Below are 12,604 nucleotides of genomic sequence, written 5' to 3'. Positions count from 1 at the left end.
AGTTATCAACACTTGATTGCATGAGTATTTTAAATATGATTACAAACAATTTTTTCGATCTTGCAGAAAGTGCTTATTATGTTAGCAGTCAGGCTTTTGACTTTTTGAGCAAACCTTTGTGCACACTCAGTGAAGATCATAAAACAGGTTTTGGAAGAAAAAGCAAAGGTTTAGATTAATGTAGAACTTTAAAATTGCAGTACAGCATTCCCTGATTTTTTTATTAAAAGAGCCCTGATGATGATTAAGACATGCAGTTGATGTATTATTTATTGTTTAAAAAGGGCTTTCTATAGCTGTGATTACATGTTGTGGAAGGAAACTGATGCTAGCCTCTGATTCACTCTTCTAAGTGAAGTGCGAGCATGTCTGTGTGCGTGGTCACCATCATGCCAGAGGGGAACTTCCACACAGTAACGTGATCTTCTCCTGTAAAGCAGTGAGACCATGTCTGGTCCCGGTTTGACACTTCGGAGGTTTTCTACTTGAAATATTTACACTGACATAAAGTAGACTCATTACCTTCCTGACACTGGTTGTTGAGCTTGGCAACAATTCCAGGCTGTTGGCTTTGCAACACCTGCTTGACCTATTTCAGGTGTTTTGACTGCACACTTCAACATCACGCTTTTTTTTCCCCTTTTTCCACATCTTGCACTCATTAATAAGTATATATAAAACACCTTTTTTTTCTTCTGTTATCTCTCCTTTAAAAAAGCAACATCTAAAGTTTATGGCTGAGTGTACAAACTGTTTGGTGTTGTGGATCTTTCTCACAGGTGGGTTCTTGGTGACCCAGAGAATGCTGGACATGTTCAAGCGTCCCACTGATCCTCCAGAGTACAATTACCTGTACCTGCTTCCGGCAGGGGTTTTTGTTGGGGGCTACGCTGGTGCTCTGCAGTCAGGATACAACATTGAACAGGTGATACAAGACTTTTACCCCATCTATCATTTGTTGTTACACAGATTCCAAATACTAATTTGATTTGTTTGTATAAAAACAACACACCTTATACCTGAATGAATTCAATATTCTCTGTAAATTCTTAATTATTTACTTAGTTGCATGTGCCACACAAAAAATATGGATACAAATTAAATTGATTCATTGGTCCTGATGAAGGGCTGTTGCCCTCCTACGTTCTCCCCTACACCTCCTGATGTATTGTCCTAAGTCTCTACAACTCCTCCTTAAAATAATCAACTTCAGATACCACTACAGCTTCAAATGGCTCTTCAATTGGAAGGGAAGGGAGAAGTCGTAGGGGTGATTACATTGAATTGTGATTGACTTGAAGTTACATCGAGTTGTTTAGGTGGTCCTTTTATTTTTTTGAGGAATGTATATATTTTTAACAAAGGTTGCATATGTAATAAAAGTATGAATGTCCAAATAAATGCTTAATTTTAGACATAAAAATACATTAGCTTGGGCATATACAACTTGCCAATCAAGATAAAATCATGGCTTTAGAAAAACACCTGTTTATACTAGTTTTATTAAGCGATATATTCTCTATTCTCCCCTTTTCAGCAAGTTTAGATCATGATTGTAATGTGAGGAGGATCAGTATCCGAGTATGTTCTCACATTTGTTTCTTCCTTTAGATTTGTTTTTTTAAGTCATCTGAATCCCCTGAGTGTATCCTTTTTTTTGTCCAGATGTTGTACAGAATGTTCCAACTAAAATCTTTATTTCCATCCCACGATCCCTCAATGCGTTTTCCTCACTCTCTGTCCCCTTTTTATTTGCCAGATGATGTACTTGGGCTCAGGTCTGTGCTGCGTCGGCGCCTTGGCCGGCCTTTCCAATCAAGGCACAGCCCGGCTGGGTAACACCCTCGGCATGATTGGGGTCGCGGGGGGCTTGGCTGCCACGCTGGGGGCCCTGAAGCCCAGCCCTGAGCTCCTGGCTCAGATGAGCGCAGCCATGGCTGTGGGTGGTACTGCTGGTAAGTGTTCGCATCAGACCATTCATTTCACAGTCACAGTTTCATTGTAGCTGTAGCAGATGTAGCATGTGAGCGTGAAGTCCACGCTCAGACTAATTAAGAAGCAGGTGTGCGGAGAACGGCGTGTGTGATGTTTACATCAAACACAACATGAGTAACTCCTGCCAGACTCAGGAGGTCTGACAGCGCTCACTATTACTCACTCTCCCTCTGTTTCAAGATGGTTTGATCATGTAAATCTTAATTGTTCCAGTAACAAAGCTGAAAACCAGACTAAACTATCCACACAGATAATGATGCTCTTTTTTTTTCTCAATAGTGTTGCAAACTTTCCTGCTGAACATGTGTGCAAACGCAAAAAATGAAATTTCTTCAAGCAGGCTTCAACAGCAACACCTGGCTCTTTAGATGTGCATTTCCCAGCAGTCCTTTGAGTGTGTCCGTTTGTGTTCTCGTGATTTGTTGGGTAATTGTGTAGAGAACTGCATTTACTGTCTTTTTTCCCTGTAGGCTTGACCATTGCTAAGAAGATCCAGATCTCTGACCTCCCTCAGCTTGTGGCGGCTTTTCACAGCTTGGTTGGGCTGGCTGCCGTTCTCACCTGCGTGGCTGAATATATGATTGAGTACCCCCACTTTGCCACTGACCCAGCAGCCAACTTGACCAAAATAGTTGCTTACCTTGGAACCTACATCGGTGGAATCACTTTCAGCGGCTCTCTGGTGGCTTACGGGAAACTTCAAGGTGAGGGCGTCGTAAACCAACCGTAATCACCATGTTATGTTGTTGAACTGAGTTTGACTTGTTAGTTGATGCACATATATTGGGTTCCATGAGTAACTGAGTGAGTCAGACTTGTCTGATACCAGCACCTTTGATCCTGCAGCCACGGGAAGTTCCTGCTCAGTTTTATTGGTAAAGTGGCTTTTCTTAAGGGTCTGCGTGGGCTGAGGGTGCTCTCAGACAACTCCCCGAAGTTCATTTTACTGCTTCTGTTTGTAGTGATAATTTCAGACCAGGGCACTATCAAAATAGCCATAGTTGTTTAGGTTCATTTGATTTTAATTTGCAATTTTACATGTTTTAAGAACTAGACAAATAGAAACAGTTGCTTGCATAGTGTTAAAAAGTTAAACGTAAAGATTTAGGAAACAAAGTCTGGCCTGAACCAATCATTCTAAATAAAGATGCCTGTTAAGGTTGGTATTATAATTATAATCACTCGCTTAATTAAACGGTACCTAACTAAATGACTTTGTTCATATTTTGATGCTCATCCAGTGAAATTCTGAGGGTGGAAAGCAGCACTTAGAGTGCAAAATACCTCAACTAATAACCTTAGAAAACATCCAGAATGAAGTGAGTTGATGTCATTCATTTGACTTATTGTAACCAAAATGTTGCTGTTGATTAAAGAAATGATTTATGAGTCACAGTAAAGTTTTTGGAAGCTTTATTGATGTCATGACTGTCCCTTCTGACGTCATTACTCACAGCCACTAAGGTTGGTGTGGGTGGTACTTGTCAGTGTATTAGTCACATGATTTAGGATGTCCCAGCAGAACATTGTATTGTAACGCGATGATTGCTTTTGTTCATTACAGCTGTCAAATGTGTTAATGCTGTGGCTCAGTGGTGTGTGCTTCATTTTCCCTCAGATGTAAACATTTACGCTTCTCGCACGCTGATGTACAGACCTGGCGGCTGGTGCTGTTGCTCGTTAAAAAAAAGAAAGAAAAAAAACTGCAGTCATTATATTTTTGATAACTTTGGCGCCAAATTCTGCTGTACGGAGTTCTTTTATTACAAACTGCAGCTGTGAGAGCAGGTCATCTCTGCGTAGTAGCAGGAGATGAACCAAAAATGTCCTCGGTTTAAGGTCTCCATGAGGCCAAATGTGTCCTAATCGTTCTTGAAGCATTGAAATATAATTCTTTTGCTGTCACCTTTCTGCAGTCCCCTGACTTTTCCCTTCTTGTGTTCTCACAGGTCTTCTGAACAGCTCTCCTCTATTGCTTCCTGGCCGCCATGCCCTCAATGCCTCCCTCATGGCCGGCAGTGTTGGTGGAATGATTCCATACATGCTGGATCCAAGTTTCACCACAGGCATCACCTGTCTGGGATCCGTGTCTGCTCTTTCTGCTGTCATGGTATGCTGTCTGTCTGTTCAAAACTAAATGCGGATTTGGATATCTTAATCCAATACAGTGTTGCCTCGTTTATCGCAGGAGTTGCATTTGATGTGGAAATAATCCATTATTGGTGATATCCGCAAAGTGGGATTAAAGGATTTGTACACTTTTCTCAGACAGACATTTATATGTTTATACTTTGCTCTCCTGTTTAAACTCTTAAAGTTCCAACCTTCATAGAAAAATAAGTCCAATATGATAGAATGATCAAGGATGTATGTAAATGTGTGGTAAACTGAATGCATTCTGAACAGGAGACATAGCACAGAGGAGATTGATTGACAAGTTCAACAGCCAATCAGGACATAGAACACTGTTCTGTAAAAAATAAATAAATAAAACTGTGAGAACACAAACGATGAGCCACAATATAGCAAGGGAACACTGTAAACATGTAAAAAAATGTGAATTAAATAAAGAACTACAGTTAAAAGAAAAAAAGGTGGGGGAAACCAGAATGTAGGGTGTGAGTAAATAGACAACATGAAGGGTTTTCTATCGTAAGAGAAGAAAAAACTTGATATTTAAAGCCTTTTAAAGAGTATTTTCAGTGTTGAATTAAATGTTTCATTGAAAAAAAATAATGTTTTTTCTTTGTGATAATTCACATCAGCATTTGTCAAACTTTTTTGATCAAAAAGAAGAACAATTGATGCGATTGCAAACCGTTCAGCTCCTTTTTGTCTTGATTCAGAAAACCAAAAATAGACAGAATCAGGCAGAAGTTTTGTTCTGAAAAGTCAATTTAATGATATTGTATGTTTTGCTTGAGAAACGGCCATTGGAGCTACGTTACACAACCAAAAAATCGTTTTTAGAAAATTATTGTAAACCTTTTGTGTGTTCCTTACTTGTAAAAAAGTTTTGATTTGCCCCCTAATTTTTAAAGATTACATTAGAGTTCTTATGTTTCAGTAAATGAAGGTTCTGCTTACCTAACTGCTGTATTTCAGGGTGTAACTTTGACAGCAGCTATTGGAGGAGCCGACATGCCGGTGGTCATCACGGTTCTGAACAGCTACTCTGGCTGGGCCCTGTGTGCTGAAGGCTTCCTGCTCAATAACAACCTGCTGACCATCGTCGGAGCTCTGATTGGGTCATCGGGAGCCATCCTGTCGTACATCATGTGTGTGGTAAGTGGCTTAAAAAAAAAAAAAACACATGGAAACAATTCAAATACCTAAATAAAATATTTGTAGAGGGTGTTGTTCCCCTCCCTGCCACCAGGAGGAAGTCTATCATCTAGATAAGATTGTGGAGTGTGTCATATTTTTGCAAACACGCTTGATAAAAGCCTTTTTCACTAAAACAAATAATGGCTGAGTGTCTTTTTTTTTCCTTCGCCTCTCCTTCAGGCTATGAATCGTTCACTGGCCAACGTGATCCTGGGAGGTTATGGCACATCCTCCACCGGTACAGGAAAGCCCATGGAGATCACAGGGACCCACACAGAGGTCAACGTGGATCAGACTGTCGACATGATTAAAGAGGCCCAGAACATAATCATCACTCCAGGTGAAACACACAGAAAACTCTGGCGTGCGCACACACTCAGCTCTGGCATGTGAGTGGAAAAACACGCGCTTTGACTTTTCCCGTCAACTTTTCTTTCCAGCGTTAGCTAAGTGTGTTGTGTTTATTTAACCTTTTCTCGACCTATGTTACATCATCATTTTGCCAGGCTAATTGGAGATTTGTTGCAAAGCGCACACACATGCACACACACTCACTCTTGCGTGGTTTGTGTGTGGTCGACAGTCCCTCATGAATAGATGTACTCCACCGTTTATATGGAAGGTCAAGGGGAAATTGGATGAAATGAGGGTATGCAGGGTGATGTTGACAACTCAAATACCATTTTCCAGTTGGCTTGTACTCAATTATTCAGAGATGAAGCTTGAGGGTCTTAACTTTTGTTCCAGGAATAGTTTTTTTTGTTGCTGCTGCTGCTTTAAATTCACGATAATATGACCTAGTTCCACTTTAGCCCCCCACACTCCAGATTGTTGTCAAGCATTCACTTGCAAAAAATTGTTGTTTTGCTCACTTGGGCACTTGTAAACACAGACTAAAAGCATCTAGCCTGCAAATTGGTGATTCCAGTCACAGTGCTGACTGCCTGTTTACAAAAAACAAAATCTTCAGAGGAAACCACTGTGATTTACAAGAATTGGAGACCTAAGGCAGTCACGTGCTGCAATCAAGAAGAAGTGAGGGATCCGATAAAGGTTCGGTCAAGTTGAGAGCGGCACATCTCAAAATGAGCTGCAAAATAAAAAGAAGTGTTGGCACTGAACTGAAATAATGAAAGTGGAAACTCCTACTTTTCCATGCCATTTCTCCAAATTGATCCATAAACAAAGCCCTTGTGAGACTTGAGGAATAATAAAATACCAGACATTTCTCTGCAAGTTTGGAAAAGCACCACAGTTTAGTTCTAAATCAAGTGAAGTGGGAGGAATAAACGAATAAAACTTGATATTGTTGTGGTTTGAGTCATTTAAAAGCTACAGTTTTGGAATCACCAATTCTCCAAAGCCAGATTTAAAATAAAAAATCCAGACTTCAGTCTTGAATTTTTTTTCAAATAAAACATAAAAACTTAATTTTGTAAAACTTATTACTACATATCCTTTAAAATCAAAATGCACATTGTGTTTATATTTTACAATTAAACGTTTATTTTCGTCATAAAGACTACATCATGAGTGTTAAACCTGAAAACGGCTAACACAAGTGTGTAATATTGTTGCTGAGGGCTGGCTCTCATAAGTGCCCTTGTTTCCATTTTAACCTTCCTTCTTAATTGGAGCCGTCGCTGTCACTTCGTCTGATTGACGTTAGTGAAAACATTTAAGGCTTTACTCCATAAACCGACTCCATCTGGACCATCTCTGCAGGGTCTCTTGTTTTTTTTTTTTTTTCACAGGAATATTGGCTGAATAACTTTTTCAAGATATATAATGAAGGAGAGGCTAAAGGAAAGTCTTTTCCTCACTTAAATTTGCAACTAACTGTTTTTTCCCCTTTGACTCTGACTTCTGATTGTTTAGACACAATTGAAGCATGTGCTATCGTGCCAGTGTGATTAAAATCAAGTCCTATTGATCATCAACATGGCAGCAGTGTTATTTAACAAAGAAAAATTGAAGCCCTATTACCCATCATCCTCAGCGATGATGTTTTTCTCAAGGCTGCACAGCTGTTTAGCCCCAGACCTGGAGTTTTCAGTACACCGTGGGTGTGAGGACACTCGTTCTTGAACTTTTTAACGCTTCCACAGGCCCCAACTGTCCAATTTGTTTAGTTAAATTTCACCAGCAGTTAATGTGATTGAGTTTCTTTGAACGTGTCCAACAACAGTTATTCTTTGAAGATAATGGCCGCGCGCCACCATTTCTGCCGTTAGTCACGCTAATTTAGGCTGAGTAATCTCTTCAGTTGTTCGCTCAATCATTTAACAATTTGTGTAACATCACCAGGAAACCACAGGACTGCAGCCGTTTATCTTTGACAGTAAAAGGAGACTGTCCGTTTGCTTTGTTCAGCTCTCTCGGTTCGTTTTGAAGAAATTCAGTTTGTTTTTGTCGCCTTTTTTTGTGCTAAAAGTATTTGACTAAGAAAGAATCTCTGCAGGAGAGGAGTTTTTGCAGCTGGTGGCGCTGCATGGGTAGAGTGTACCGGACATAGCAGAAAGTGCTGCGGAAATCAGTGTTTTGTTTGCAGTAAAACCCAGTCTGTCCATTAGGACAAGTACCTGGACACTTTAATAGAATGCGAATATTCCGAAGCAAAAACTGTTAGCAGCACTTGCTAATTCACCATGCACTACAGTCACACACTCGGTCACTTTATAGTGAGTACGTGAAATTCCTGCAAGAGTAAAGCAGTACTGTAGCTGAGGAGTATTGGTGTGTCGTTCTTATCTGACTTTTTTTACACATCGTGTCTGGGGTTTTGATGCCAGAATATTGATTGATTTTAAACAGTTTACTGTATAATTGTTTTTTTTTTTTAAGTTTTCCCCAAAATGAGTCTTCATTTATCAAAAAAAAGCACAAATCAAAACAAAAAAAGTCATTTTAAACTGAACAAAGTTGAAACTTTTTGTAATAAAGAAATTCTTACAAAATAAAAAAATGATAAAAAATTGAATCACAGATTTGATTTAGCTATTTTGCATATTATAAACAAAGATCGATATGATTTTCTTGTGAAACGCAGCGTTGGTCATTTGAGGAACCCCATAGAAAAAGCAGAGTAGTTGTTGCCTGTAGCAATAAAGACAGCTGGCGCTCCACTGTCCACCACATGTTTAAATGCAACTATTTTTTTCTTCAGACCCCAAGTTGTTGCTGGACAGTCTGAAGTAAGATTGTAGGTTTACTCATTCTTTCATATTGTTTAAACTCTTTCAGGTTACGGACTCTGTGCAGCGAAGGCCCAGTACCCCATAGCCGAGCTGGTGAAGATGCTCAAAGATGCTGGCAAGAACGTCAGGTAAAAAAACATTAAAAAAAAAATAGATTTCTTTTTTTTTTAAGAAGGATGTGACTTTTTTCCTGAGGGAAGAAGATGTGGTGGTACAGGTTGTGTGTGGTTCAATGCTTCAGAGTGGAGGGGAGGTAAAGGTACAGAGGAAACTTGTGTAATTGCCCTGCCTCTGCTTTTTGATCCTGGCTGCTGCAGCTGCTGCTGCTTAAGGCATTTGTGCATGATTAGAGGAAAGTGGGTGGCCAGAGCAAAATCAGGGAAGGGGAGGACTGAAAGAAAGGGGAACTCCTTTGCTTAGATTGAGTTTTTTTCCCCTGTTCTGTACTCTGTTTCTAGATTTGTCCTCCTCCTTCTCCTAACGACTTGTGTAATTGTCCCCTTTTGCTTGTTTGCATGAAAACAGTCATTGCAGAGCTGGAAAAAGACACAGCTCTTCCTCAAAAGCAGCTCTTTATCGTGCATGTAAACACGTGACGGAGGCCTTTAGTTCAGCTCTCTGCATCCTCCACAAATTGCCAAACAGAAAAAACGGATCTCCACTTGGTGGTCGCTCACGTGGCCGAAACGCTTCAACAGTAAATAAAGACAGAAAGACCACAAAATGAGTAGCTGGTGTTAATTTCCCATCTTGATTACATGACCTAGTTAATTGCACCCAAAAGTATGGTTTTACACAAAAGTGCACAAGGTCCTGGAACCACCGGAGGAGCTCAGTGGGAGCCGAGTGTAAGCAGACCATTATCTCAAAAAGTCTTTCAATTCTATTTGTCCAAAAACTCAATCATATTGACTCCTCCTCTACTTTTTTTGATCACTCTGGTGACATTTATGCTGTTTCCTGTTTGTGTTTGGGAAAGGCTGCAAGTATTTACTTAAATCAGCCTTTACTCCTCTCAGGTTTGGTATTCACCCAGTGGCCGGCCGCATGCCTGGTCAGCTCAACGTGCTGCTGGCTGAAGCAGGCGTCCCTTATGACATTGTGCTGGAAATGGAAGAGATTAATGAGGACTTCCCCGGTAAGACTTTCTGTCTTTTGCGGACTCGACCTGCTTGGATTGGTGTTACGGCCTTTTGTGCGCAGCTTTACCGAGGCTTTTCAAAGAGGCTGGAAAAGGGAAAACAGGTTTTCCCTCAACCTACTTGGTTTATTTTTTGGATTAACATTTTAACCCCAAAAATATTATAACAAAATGTTAAGATGTAAAAATTATTTGTTAAAAAGTTCTGTTTTTATGTTTTTATTTTTGTATTGCCTTATGATGTGTGCTAAAACTATTAGTCATTTTTTCTTTTTCGGATTTTACAACAACCAAAATATCAGTCTGATCTTTTAATTTAATGGACACTTTTCTAGCTCGAATGTTTGCTATTCCTCCTTTAAAAAATTGCATCAAGGCATTTTTTTTATCTATGTTTCCATGAAAATAGATTTTTTTCTCACATAAGTTTGATAATTTTTTTCTCTCTCTTTGGTCAAATTGAATGCAGCTTTAAATATGCAGCAATAGTTTGGTTTATTTCTTTTCAATAATTATCGACGTGTTTACTCGAACGTTCTCTTCTTGGTTTCCACTAACAGAGACGGATCTGGTTCTTGTGATCGGTGCCAACGACACGGTGAACTCCGCCGCCCAGGAGGACCCCAACTCCATCATCGCCGGCATGCCGGTGCTGGAGGTCTGGAAGTCTAAGCAGGTGAGACATCTGGAGTCTGCATGAGAGTAAGATCTGTCCCGGAGCCCTGAAGAGCTGAGAACAAATGAAAGCGTTTATGGCAGCTGAACTGTCCACACCTGCTGCAGCGCATCCATTTGAAGAATCCATGTTGGCCCGAGCTGGTGTTAACACATGCTGCAGATGCAGACCGTTAGAGCTCCAGGTGTCGTCCTGATCCTGTTAGCACTGAACTGTGTCCGTGTGTAATGACAACATTAGAACGTCCCACTCTCTAAGATAATGAGGATTTATGCCGTGCTCTTTCCAAAGAACTTTATGTAACCAAATAAAGAAAACAGGCGTGCCCTTAAATTAATGGCAAATAGCTGTCAGTTTATTTCCCATAAAATTCTTTCTGTTACTTAGAAGCTCATATTTGCGTGTCTGATCTGAAGGCTTGACTGAACTCTCGCCCATCTAGGTGGTTGTGATGAAGCGCTCTCTGGGCGTGGGATACGCAGCTGTCGACAACCCTATTTTCTACAAGCCCAACACAGCCATGTTGCTAGGCGATGCCAAGAAGACGTGCGACGCCCTGCAAGCAAAGGTCCGCGAAACTCAGAACCAGTAAGGCGAGCATTCGGAAGGATGCGGCGAGCAAAGCACCCAGAAGAGATGACCTTTCCCACCCACCCCCCCTAAAAGTACTCCAGTGTGAACATCATCTCTGCCCACTCGTGAGCTGATCCAAAGATGATGAAGCGAGACAAAAAGGTTGCAGGCGAACCTTCCTTCCTGTGATCTAAAAATAAAAGGAGGTTTGTGCAGTAGGAGCCAAACAGTGCAGGTTTGTAGATTTATTTCTCACTGAAGCAACGCATGTAGATCCAGTGGTTCTTTAAACTTCTTTTGTTTTTAGGTCAGGGAGGAAGGGTTGTTGTGATGTGGGGTGCAGCTCCGATGTTCAATATAGTATATTTATGTAAAAAGCTTCTAGATACTGTTAGATATCTTAAATTTCACAGTCAAAACGTCGTAGAAAAGTGATTCGAAAAAAAAAAAAGTGATCAGTCACGGGAGGAAGCATTCACATCTTTCCCTCACAATTTTCTCCATTTTTATTTCATTTGAGTCTTTAGTGTTATTGCAGCTCCTTGTTTTTACTTTGTTAACAAAAACAAAATAGTGTGAATTTGTATAGCATTCTTTCAGTTCCAGCTTGTTTGACCTAAAATTTACTGTAAGCACAAATAATGCCAATATCTTAGTTTGCTTTTTCCCCACTTGGAGGTTCTTCTGACCTCTACTGATTCCAAAATCCAAAATCTGTTGAGCTTAAACTTGAGTTTTCAGATCCTGACTGTAGTTCTTGTCCTGAAAAACTGAACGTGGTCCACCATGCTCTGCGGTTTGGACATGAATATGAGATGTAAGCGTTTTGCCTTAAAGGTGAAAACAAGTTCCTGTTGTTGTTTTTATGCGACTCATCCACTCCAGTATGTGTCCTCATTCGAATGAAGGATCACTGTAAAGTAGGACCATGTCAGAATGGACAAAGTGCAGCTATCTGATAGAAATCCTGTAACTTCATTGGTTTTTTTTAGCATTTCCTCTGAATCAAATGTTGTGCCAAGCTTTTCCTGTGTGCAGACACAAGGTTGGCTCCAGCACAAACATCGCTCAAAATTCAAGTCCGCTTTGCTTTCTTTTTTTATATTAAACTCATCATAATCGCGAGAACTTCTGCTTGTACACATTTTAGAGAAACAATCGCTAATGAGGTAGCATGTTTGAAGGCTCTACAAATACTGTGAGAAGTTTGGGATTACACATACGGTTCTTTGACCATAACAACTACCCTACCTCGCAGAAAAAACAAAACAAAAACAGACCAATATGTATTCTCCATCCGACTTGTCGGTTTAACCGGCGGCGTTTTCCATCCACTTACCTCATCCGGTCGGCTTTTAAGTTTCCAAAATCAGGACCAATGAAATGCTTTTTTTGTTTGCTTTCAGTTCATCTATTCAGTCTTGAGTACGTCAGAAATGTTTGAGTTACACAAGTAAACAGTCAGAGACTGAGTTGTTTATGAAGTAATTATTAAAGACAATAGAACAATTCTAAAAAAGAAAGCCCCCCTTTGTGTCAATTCCTATTAATTTGATTTAAAGGCATCACAGCAACAGGGTTTTGAAGCTGAATGTGTAAAATGTTAGGAAGATGAAATGTACTGTGAATTAGTTTTCCCCCATTTTTTTGTTTATCATGGAACATTTCCCCCCTAATAAATCTGTATTTACACTA

At 40.1% G+C, this 12,604-nt stretch overlaps 1 protein-coding gene across 2 annotated transcripts in view; it reads left to right on the top strand.

Annotated features, from left to right (window-relative positions):
* The window catches only part of nnt (nicotinamide nucleotide transhydrogenase), a 27,016-nt gene extending 14,412 nt beyond the window's left edge, over nt 1-12,604 (top strand). Inside the window, exons 12-21 of one of the 2 annotated variants that reach the window (XM_024299041.1) lie at nt 780-925; nt 1,760-1,955; nt 2,466-2,699; nt 3,945-4,105; nt 5,101-5,280; nt 5,503-5,662; nt 8,566-8,647; nt 9,539-9,657; nt 10,221-10,336; nt 10,779-12,604. In XM_024299041.1, coding sequence (XP_024154809.1) covers nt 780-925; nt 1,760-1,955; nt 2,466-2,699; nt 3,945-4,105; nt 5,101-5,280; nt 5,503-5,662; nt 8,566-8,647; nt 9,539-9,657; nt 10,221-10,336; nt 10,779-10,928 — 1,544 coding nt within the window. In that variant the 3' untranslated portion in view covers nt 10,929-12,604. The remainder of the gene's footprint in view (nt 1-779; nt 926-1,759; nt 1,956-2,465; nt 2,700-3,944; nt 4,106-5,100; nt 5,281-5,502; nt 5,663-8,565; nt 8,648-9,538; nt 9,658-10,220; nt 10,337-10,778) is intronic. The other variant, XM_024299040.1, reaches the window with a different exon arrangement.

The sequence above is a fragment of the Oryzias melastigma genome, linkage group LG12 (assembly GCF_002922805.2).
Source record: "Oryzias melastigma strain HK-1 linkage group LG12, ASM292280v2, whole genome shotgun sequence".
NCBI lineage: Eukaryota > Metazoa > Chordata > Actinopteri > Beloniformes > Adrianichthyidae > Oryzias > Oryzias melastigma.
Note: the sequence above shows the minus strand (reverse complement) of the source record. Positions and strands in the feature narration are given on the sequence as shown.